This window comes from Pecten maximus, chromosome 10 (genome assembly GCF_902652985.1).
Source record: "Pecten maximus chromosome 10, xPecMax1.1, whole genome shotgun sequence".
Classification (NCBI taxonomy): Eukaryota; Metazoa; Mollusca; class Bivalvia; order Pectinida; family Pectinidae; genus Pecten; species Pecten maximus.
The window spans coordinates 39,997,957-40,009,272 of NC_047024.1; the positions used below are offsets into that span (position 1 = coordinate 39,997,957).

The 11,316-nt window shown below is 33.1% G+C and overlaps 1 protein-coding gene across 1 annotated transcript; it reads right to left on the bottom strand.

Annotated features, from left to right (window-relative positions):
* Window positions 1-225: 225 nt before the first annotated feature.
* LOC117335683 lies at window positions 226-9,565 on the bottom strand. The gene is made up of 7 exons (XM_033895841.1): window positions 9,096-9,565; window positions 6,262-6,331; window positions 5,831-5,937; window positions 2,939-2,998; window positions 2,621-2,722; window positions 1,649-1,692; window positions 226-330 (listed from the first exon to the last, which is right to left on the bottom strand). Exons 2-7 carry the CDS (start codon window positions 6,321-6,323, stop codon window positions 271-273), a joined length of 435 nt encoding a protein of 144 aa, XP_033751732.1. The 5' UTR covers window positions 6,324-6,331; window positions 9,096-9,565; the 3' UTR covers window positions 226-270.
* Window positions 9,566-11,316: the final 1,751 nt, after the last annotated feature.

Here is an 11,316-nt window from a genome sequence, read left to right on the forward strand (position 1 = left end):
GAGCACCTATATCCGCATAGAAGAGTTGGTTTGGTGCCTATCCTTCAGTCTTATAACCGGTAATTTCATGGTTTCTGTTGGTGTAAATTAGATATAAATTTGATTCATTTTTTTTATTAGATCTAGAATCTAATTGATTTTTATTAATTGATTTTTTTTTTTTTTTTTTTTTACAAACAGTGGTGTATACATCTTAAAAAAACGATATATATTCAAGAGAAAATGATCAATAAAAGAAATGCAAGCGCTTCAAACATTTTATTTATGTTTTTACAGTATTGATTTAAAACCGAGTAATAAAGGTCGTTGACTCATCCACTTAACAAATATCTGAAAGTAATCAAAACAGTTTAATCAATTAAAATTAGAATAAAACATATTTATTAACAATAAAGCACAATCATTTACTGTTCAGCTTTCAATCAAATGATTAGATATTAATATTTACATGCGTACTTAAATTCCAAATTGTCCTATAATTAACTGCATATCATTCTAGCTAAAACAGCTCAATAGGAATGAGGAAATCATAAGAAGACCATTCAAAATTTAGAAGAACAAGAGCAGGTAGACAATTGAAGAGTTAGAGGTTAAGAAAAAAGAATTAGAAAACATTAAGGTTACCAAAATTAAATAAATTCTGGGTTATTAAAGATATATAATTTCATTTCAAAAAATTGTATTGCTATAAAACAAATTGATTGGACAACAGGCTAGCCTATATAAGTCCTCTCCAAAGGTACCACATATATACAGAGTAAAGTGAATACAGTTAATAAAGTAAATATCATAGACAGTGAAGTATATATATATATATATATATATATATATATAAAGAAATAGATCAAGGAATGTAAGCATCAATGGTTATACAATCATGAATGTATCTCTTAAATATTCAGAGTACTCTTTAAATTTATGATACAGACTTGCATACCTATATTACATTACGATATTTTTTGTTGTTAATACCTACTATATTTGTGTAAATGTTCCATGTTCTATGTCTATATGTGATCGTATGTAATTTACCTGTGTCTTGATAAAGGGGCAGATTGCCTCGAAAATTCGACAATATACTTGTCTGTACTGTCGTTATTACTACTTGACATATATATATATATATATATAAACAATTCTGTTAGCTAATATCCTAAGTCTCGGGTACCCATTGTAAACATATCTTAGTTTGATACTGAATGGCGGCACACTGAACGATAGGGATGTTGAATTAGGACGACTTAGGTATATACTACTTGTTTATTTTTAGGGATTGACTGTTCTCGCCTGGATAAGATGAAGACTTGTGTCGAACATGTTTCCCCCTTTCACATTTATACACGAAATCTAAAATAAAATACATAGAATTCCGTGTGCCTAATGGTGATTTTAAGTGTCGACATGATGTAGTGTTTGACGAGAGATGGCTTCAATAACCGGATATTACGTCAGCAGTAACCAAGGATACAGACTACCGTTACTCACATGTAAAATTGAAAAGTGACTTTTTTTTTGTCTTTGACGGACAATACATCATCATCTGGTTGTTTTATCTAGGTTAGTCTGAGTGTCTTGCGGAATACATATTTATGTTAATAATTAAACTACAATACCCAGTCAGGATTATTAAAGTAGAAGTGGTTCTCACTTTGTAATGTTCGGTCTGGAATTCTGAAAGACTGATCTTTTCATCTGAAATTAAAGTTAAAGAAAATGTTCAGTTCATAAATTAATAAATCGTGAAAAAAACAACAAAAAATAAAACACAACAACAACAAACACATTTAAGAAATAAAGAAATGAAACACAATAAAATGTCGTAGAATCTTTCATAGATTTAACTAATAAACTGTTAAAAATATATAGAATATTACAAAATATTTATATGTTGTGGACAGACATGATATTGTCTCATTCAGTTCCGGGTTCAAGTAGATTTAACAAAGTTACCACGCATCCCATTGATAAAACAAAATGGTTATCTTGTCCTACCAGCTATCTCATTGGTTAATCATGTCACGTGATACAATTAACATTTTAGTTCGTCTAAATTGTATATTTAATTACAGGTGATATTTACTGAATAGGTAATATTCATTTTAATCTTCTGTGGGTACCATGTTTAGATAACGCTGGGTTGAGATACAAAATTCGAATAAGTCTGCAGGAGTTGCGCCCCTTTACCGAAATCCGTTACCCTCCTATGGCGCGTCTATACAACGTGTAATGACAATGGCAATTTGTTGGAATAGTTATGTATTATATGATTTCAAATGATAATTGGACTTTATTCGATATTATTGGGTTCCGACAATAATCGCGTGCCTACTAATAGATCCACACATGTCTATTGCTGTCAGCTAAAATTCTAACAAATACCATTCCATTGATTATTGACATACAATAAATCCATCCCTCATTACCAGGGCACATAATAAGATAATAGGATTGTATGTGTCCCTGCCCATTATTATTTCTAAAGAAAGATATAAATTACGCATTTTTAGGATCACGAACTAAACTTTGATGTTAGGATGGAAAAACACTTAATATAAAATCATTCATTTCACCGTATACATATTTGATGTGAAATTGACATTATTAGAATATTTTCCCTCACCATCATCCGTGTCGTAGTCGGCGTGAAATATATTCTCCAGATGCATGACACCCTTCTTATTTGCGAGCGTCTTGAAAACAAACGAAGGATCAACTCCGCAGGCTAGAAAGAAAACGCCAAGAATATATTTCAGTGCAGTTAGCAGAAATGATTATCTACACTTATGTATGTTCATCACTAAAATCCCTTCGTCATTTAACGTGGAATCACATGAATTATATCAAATCATTTTTGTTATAGAATTATACAAGGATTTTGACATTTTTATCGACACAATTATAAAATGTTGATAATAATGTAGCGATGATGTATACTCACTGTCAAATACTTGTTCTTTGGTAGCATTCAAAAACTCATCTTTGTGGATATTTTTCTTCCCTGTAAAATAATATGGGATAGCATGTCAAACGAGCAGATAAACAAATGAATGAATGAATGAATGGATGGATGGATGGATGGATGGATGGATGGATTACTCAATAAATGGATGGATGAATGAATGAATTAATGAATGAATTAATGAATGAATGAATGAATGAATGAATGAATGAATGAATAATGAATGAATATGTGAGTGAATGAACGAATAAATGAATGTGCTAGACAAAACATCGTTCAGTTCTATCTTTTTAAATAACCAGAAAAAAAATGTGTACACTTCCTCTGTTGCATATTTACAATATAACCTATAATCGTTACACACTCAATTAGTCATTATCAAACTGTAAAGGATTTTTTTATCGTTCACATTTTCACGATAAAAGTCAAAAGATAGAAGCAAAAAGGATGTATTTATTTGCGAAAATTAGGGAAGGGGTCATAGTTTTAGTTCATCTGAAATTGTAGTTCTATACTGTAACAGCCATGTGATGCATTCATAACATCTTCTATTTGTGAGAAGACCAATTCAAATGCCGAGAGATTTTGAGATAAAACATAGCCATCAATTGCCAAAAGAAAACGTGAACAGAATCGTTGAGTATTTGTACATCTGGGAATTAAAGTTAAACTTAAATTAAAACTCTTTCCAGAAATGCACCAACATGAATATAAGAGAGATCGAAACAAAAGAAGCGTACTATAAACATTGAACAGTTTCCAATCTAATTAAATTAGACTTGTAATTTCCGCCCCTCCAGAATCATCTAGAATGCACTGCAATCGTATGCCTGTACATCCAGTTAGAGTAAAATATCGAAGTTTTTGTTTTCTTTTGACAATGGAAGTAAGTAAAATGATTGAATGGCTTCTTTTTTCTCGGATCATATTCCTATCAATCAAACAATCTAATGAATATTCATCACAACAAAAATCCTTGTAAACAATACATCGTAAACTAATACAATGGAACAGCTGTAGTATATGTAAAGGTCAGATTAAATGACCCGTATTAAGCATTGGACGTATTCCTATTGTAATCTACACAACAATCAATTGTTATTTGAACATATGATAGGTCATAGGTCAAACGACTGACCGAAATCAGTTGACTTCAATCCTGGAAATAAGACAACATATGACTATGTGTTGGTAAATTTCTTTTTCCAGGATAGTACGCAAAAATAACACCTTGGGATTTGAATGATTATATCTACGTTTATATATATAGCACGTGTAATAATATGTCCGATAATGAATGGCAAGCTGTATTACACAGCTGTTCCGTTCCTTAAGCACTCGTCAGTGATCTAGAAGTCAAAAAAATCTAAATTGGTCTTGAAATGCTAAGCTACCTCACCCTCCTAAGATTAACACCTTAAAACAGTTTCAATGTTATTCCCGGATGCAATTTCGGTTCCCTAGCAAATTTCGTGGTGTTCGCTTGTATTTTCCTTTAAGTTGGAATTTTGGTTTCGTTATTATGTCGGTATTCTTTGATGTTTTCTACACAATGTGAAACATATTTCTATAAAATACTTGTTGTAAATGATAATTATCAATTGCAATGATTGATTAAAGGTGCATAATTATATCATAATGCAAAGATAAATTCCTTATTTAAGCATCGAATGGCTTTCAGTTGGTATTCATAGTCAATATGAATGCCAACTGGACAGAGGCAAATTCCATGAAGCGCGCTAGCGCTTCATGTTGAATTTGCCTCTGTCCAGTTTGAATTCATATTGACTATGAATGCCAACTGAAAGCCGTTCAATTCTTATATTTACCATCTGCAATTTTTTATTTGTCATGCGATTTTTGTTTTGAAATTTTCAAATTCAAATTTCCCGCGCTTACCAGTAGCAGACATCACTTCCTGTTGGCAGTTCATAGGCTGGTGAACTCGCAACTGAATTGGTAGGGTTATATAGTGGCAGTGCCATACAATGGTAAATATAGGTTTGTGTATCCCGGATATCGTTGCTTATGGTGGTAAATAGACAATATATAAATAACATTGTCTAGTTCATTGAACTCCCATTTCAACAACAATGTTATTACAGCTCGTTTGTTATGTGAATCGTAACTTAAGAACTCTATTTCATCTCGAATTTTAAAAATTGCTTTAGAACAGCAGTTCTATACAGACAGTATGTGGTATACTACAACGGGGCGCAGTCTGCGAAGTTTGCCGTTGTCTGTGTGAGCGGTTTAAATTAAAATGAAAAGTGACACTAGTTCACCACATAAACGTATTTTGTGAACGAAACTTATTTTCGCGTGCGACTATTTTGTTTTTGTTTATGTTTTTTCTTCTTGTTTTTAATGGTTTTTTTAAGTTTTCTTTTTTCCTCCTTTCTGGATATCAACATTATACACCCTAGTACAAATGACACGTTCTGAATAGACTAAATAAAATTAAGATGAGTGTTAGATACTTTAATATATACAATGCATCTGTGACTAAATTCATATAAAAACGTGTTTGGCGGTTGTATAAACATCACAATACATTTACCTTATGATATTGGTTTCATAACAGTCCGTAAGATCTTAAAACACTATATCCTTGTCAATACATTATGTCTGGTGTAGGGCTAGCCCGAGTTTCCTCTGGTCCTAACACCATGTCTGGTGATACATGGTGTCAGGGCCAGGGGAAACTCCGGCTAACATATAGACTGTACACTACATGTCAACAGACGTAGGGAATAGGATCAAACAAGAAAAGTGTTATACGCAGATATAACATAAATTGTCTGTAATTCACTTATAGCACGGGAACAAATGTACGCCTAAGGTTGGGGGGATATGGGGAAAAAAACAAACCTGTTTCAGAAAAACAAATTTTAAATTCCTCGATGTCAACATATCCGTCGGCGTTATTGTCGAGATTGTCAAAGAACTTTTCTGGACAAGATTTCTGTGATGTAACGCTGCAGATAAATATATATAAATATATTCCATGTTTTTATATATAAACAACATTAAACATGAAACTAAAGAAGTATATAGATTATGTCCACAAATGGTAATTCAAACAATGATCACGTTATCCTTACAATGAAACATATTTGTAGGTTTTATTTTTTTATAATTCAAGAGTAAACACGTTCCCAATATGCACAAGTAGAGTAAGTGAACATTCATTTTCAGTTCGTTACTAAGATCCTGATTAAGATTGTTTTACTAAATTGGTTTCTATAAATAGATCGGCGACAGCAGATTTTGATAGGTGTCTACTTTAAGGGCTTACTTACCTTGTCATCATCAACATCAAAGTCAAAACAAATATGATGGAGGAAACCATCTGGATTGACATCTGGGGACCTGTATTAAAACATTAAAAATATTCCCTTAAATACAAAACATCATCCGGGCAATAAAAGGATGTTTAACCCCGTCTGAATGTGTTGTACAAAATATAAAGTGATATCTTAATTTGGAGAAAGGAAAGTAAGTATTATCAATATCATTTGAGAAATCATGTCAGTATTTTAAACTCAGACTTGTTTGCATCTTATCTAAGTGATTGTCCTGCTTACATTTGTGATTCTCCTGTTGAATGTTTCTTCTTTCATTACTCTCGCTAGCCTACAGTTATTTAAGACACTTTCGAATGAACTCTATCTCTGCTCTGAATGATATTACTCCACAGACTTTCCTCAATAGATGTCCAGGACTTGATACCAATATGAACATTTCTATCCTGGAGATGACCCAGAGATTCAGTACTGACTCCAGGCTTTTGTGATAAGCTGCATTAAACTAATCCATTATATCGAAATTTAATATACGTCAAACGACATCCACAAGTCAGCTGTTTTTTGTCAATATTTTATCTGTGAAGTCCACTTATATATACGTAATCAGCTGACAGTCATCTATAAATTCTATCACGTCATTTTCCTTATTTATTGCGATATAGTACACATAATAATTACTAGTATTCAATATATTTTTGTTTAAATTGATCAATGGTTTTGTACAGTGTGAATAACATGATGAATGTGAAGAGAGGGCTTTTGAAAGCCTTCGTATATCGCTAAATTCATTTTACATCTAATATCTGAAACAATAGAATTATTTTGAAATGATATCAAAACAATTTCAAACTAAGTTCATTCTTCGGGTTGTTGAACAATTATTTCAATACAAATTATGAATCATTCACTCGTGAATAGTGGACAAGAAAATCCTTATGGCGGTATCTCGGTATAGTGGATAATGTTAAGTTTTGATTGATATATCTTATATAGTCATAGGTATATTTTAATCAATAAAGCCAAACGAAAAATACAGACAAAACATACACTCGTTAGTATAGAAATATACGTCAAAATAGCTTGGTGAAAACTATAATTAATATTCCTTCTTCGTCAAACCAAAACCTTCACAAGGAACAAAGGTATTATCATAACTGCAACAAACAAGGAAAAATCATACATCAAAACGCGGGGGAAATTGAAATTTACATCAATCATACAGCTGACAGGAGACTCTGTTTTTCGAATTGTGAAGAGCGAGCTATTCAAGGGATTTACTCCCTGGAAGAGCAAGTGGATCGATATTCGTTCAAAATAAACTGAATACAATACATTTGTTAGTTTTCACGGGGATAATATACATGTGCTGTGATATATGATCGCAATAATTATATCCATTAATTTGTCTGTTTGGCTCATCCACTGTCTATTTATGTGTACATGTAACCGATGTTGCCGAAACTTGCCCGAAATTCGTTAATAAAGAAATAGATTTGAATAGAACTGTCGCGGTTATCTCTGTCAGACCTTTGTTTGGGGGTATTAAATTTCGCGCATTCACACCATGAAAACATTCTGTAGTAAACACTATCATACAGTTATCTGTGTATTTGCGAAATATTTCGCGAAATTAAATCTTCCACGAATATTACCAATTATGCAACAATGTTTATTACATTAGATTTTGATATAAACGTAACAACCTGTTACATAATGTTTCATCTAAGCAATGCATGTTCCAATAAATAAATTGGTATTAAGAAGTATAGGGCGAGTAAAGATACAACGAAATTTAGAAGAAAAAAGAAGTTTATATTAGGCTAGTTCGACCATTGTCAGTCATGGATATAACTCAAGGTCCCGTAATTCATGTGTGATATAAAATCTGTGTCCAAACCCACCTTATGCCTTTTCACATCCGACGCTGCCATACAACTTTTACTTCAACTATGACAGTTAGCTTGTTTGGCTGTTACATATAATTTGACACAAAATGCTGGTCATAATGGAAAGTATAAGTCAATGCGGTTGATAAACCAACAATTATCAAAAACAAAGTAAAATCCTCTCGGTCAACATGATGACATTTATATAAAGTATTGTATCTTTACTCATTTCCGGTTTTTAAGGTCAGCGAGTGCAATCTATTGTACCATAGGTATTTACAGCAAAAATGTCGTTTATCCGTAAAATCGAAAATTATCAATGATTCTGGAAGAAATGCTACGACCAATTAGATATACAACAAACCATAACGTAGATAAGACAGGACATTGTACACTATAACGCCATATAAGACACACCTGTACTTTCGAAATAAAATTTAAGAAAAATACTGGAGGAAGGAAGACGACAATAAAGTTAAATATTAAGGATCCAAATGAGATAATGATGAGCAGCATCCAGCGTGTATTGACATTCCTCTGGTGGGAAACCATTACTACGAGATTTTTTTGTCAATATTATATATCTATAATGGTAAATAATGATTTATAGAGAAAATAAGCTTCATTAATCTATTTATTCAAGAATATAAACGAATTTTTACTGATTATATTGTACCCATCTTTTCTACAAACCACCTAAGTTTGATTTTAGTGTGTCCAATTACAAATATGTAGTCAATATCATTAAAACAAAGGTTTATGCTGAAAAAAACAAACGTAGACGTCGGATATTTTTTGTTAATTTGTTCAGAATCTCAGATAATACATTAGATATAAAATAAGATTGATTCATTTAAGCAGATACTTGATAATTGATGTTACACCATACCCTCCAAAAAGGTATATTAAGAAAAGCATCATATAAAATATAAAATATCGTACCTGTGAGGGCTTGGTGCTAGCTACCTTTCCCTGTCGCTAGAGAAGCAATCCGAGGTAAATTGTACAATATCGATTTCAGGTGTTTAAAAGGCGTAACAGGTGCTGTTTGATGTCATTAAATAAACACTTCTTTGAATTAATATGGACTCAAGCAATTCAGCAGGACCAGATTACCTGTTTATTGGTTGTAAACAGTGTTCACTGTATTGACAATTGCTGGTCAATCCTCCCATTACTATCCTATACAACAACTGTAATCCCATGTATTACTGAGAAAACAGGAAACATCCCGATCGGATTTCAGTAGTACGTATATCAAGGGGGAGTGGTCTGTCATATACACGTACATAAATGCCAGGTCAAGCGGAGGTGATGTTAAACATCAAAATAAACAAAGGGAAACAATAGCGTGGATTTACAAGCTGACTCGAGCAAAGTTAAAATCGAGATAACGAAAATTTCTTTAAAAACTAGAATAACCACACAATTTGAAAATAAGAATAACATAACTTTGCAATGTTTATGTTTCAATTATAATAATTATTTGTTATTAAAAAATCTGAAAACGTGAGTAACCTTTGTTCTCTCGATATCTGCCCGTCAATATAAAAAAAAGAGGCCCATGGGCCTAAACGATAATCTGACAAACACTTACAGCAGGGATACATACCCTCAATCAGAAGGGTCAAACCAGCATTCATACCATGAATTGTCTGTTCACAGCCAGTAATGTTTCAGATCAAATTAGGTTTTTATCCATTTAGGCCTTGAAAGAGGAGTAGCGTTTTAAAGCTAAACTTCAGCCAAGTTTCTGTTTTAGGGCCTCACCCCTCTAATCCCGGGTGTCGGACCAGTCTCATTTATATAAATGATGATTGCCCTCCCCTAATGATGTTTCGGCCATAATTGGATGTAGTCCATGAAGCATTTTAAAGCAAAATTTCAGCTAATTCACATTTGGGGGCAATGCTCCTTTCTTCCCCTGGGTTGCAGCAGCAGCATCGTTTTAATAAATTATGATTGCCCTTCCCCAATAATATGATGTTGCATACTAAATATGGTTGTAAACAATTAAAGCATTAAGGAGGGGTAGGGTTCTTAAGCAAAAATTAAAAAAATCACCAAAGTTTATCCCTTTTGGGCCCCCGCTACTCAGGCCCCAGGGGTCAGACCAACCTCATTTATCAAAAAAAAATATGATCATCTTTACCCAATGATGTTTCACACCAAATTTGGATGGAGTCCACCCAATGATTTAGGAGGAGTAGGGTTTTAAAGCAAAAATTCACCAAAGTTCCCCTTTCAGAGCCTCGCCTCTCTCTCCCTAGGGGTCAGACTATCCTCATTTATATAACATATTATCACTCTTACCCAATGATGCTTCAAACCAAATTTGGTAGTAATCCGCTTTAATGATAAGAAGGAGTAGCGTTTTGAAATACAAAGTCTAACGCGCGGCGTGCTCACTCAAATATACTTGTGGGATGAATTAACGATTCATTCCGTGCAAATATCTTCGTCGCCTATAGGAGATGAAATTTAATGTAATTTGTATGTTTTTCCCATAATCTATCATTAAACCTCACTGCGCATGTGCGTTTTAGCGACGGAAAGAATGGAAATGTAATGTGATGTCCATAGCTCATTAAAACTTGTGCGTTGCACCCCACAAGTTCACAGACAAAAGACTACACCCCACAAGTCAATCTTGTCTGTATGTCCGCAAGGTGGACGGCGCACGACGACGGACGAAGCACGATGGGTATAGGTCATCCTGACCCTTTGGGTCATATGACCTTAAAATATGCACACACATATATATATATACATGTATATTGCGAATGCTACGGAGGACTGTAAACAAAACATCGTAAAAGTTATCTATTGTTTTTTTAATCTCTGCATCTTCACTTGAAATCATTTTATGTTGCTTTCCGCGGATAAATATCCGATTGTAAAAAAAAACAGATGTAAGTTTTCCAATCTGTTTCACTGTGTTCCTGATTCCATGCCAAAACCTTCCTGAACATTCCATACGATAAGGAATTTCTTATTTTAAATTTACATGTATCAACATTTAAGGTCCATAGCACCGCTGGCGAGTCGTGGAAGAACAAAACAGCTGTATGGTGTATTGCTGTATATCACTCTAGATTTGCTAATATCTGTCGTTCAATCTTTTTATCTGAGTATAATAGTTTTTTGCTTTTGCTTTTTTTTT

Coding starts and splice junctions, on each gene's coding strand:
- LOC117335683 (XM_033895841.1), bottom strand. CDS start 6,323: ATGTCAATCCAGATGGTTTCCTCCATCATATTTGTTTTGACTTTGATG. Junction 1,693..2,620: donor CGACTACGACACGGATGATG/GTGAGGGAAAAT, acceptor CTTTAATTTCAG/ATGAAAAGATCAGTCTTTCA. Junction 331..1,648: donor TCCAGACCGAACATTACAAA/GTGAGAACCACT, acceptor GATTACTTTCAG/ATATTTGTTAAGTGGATGAG.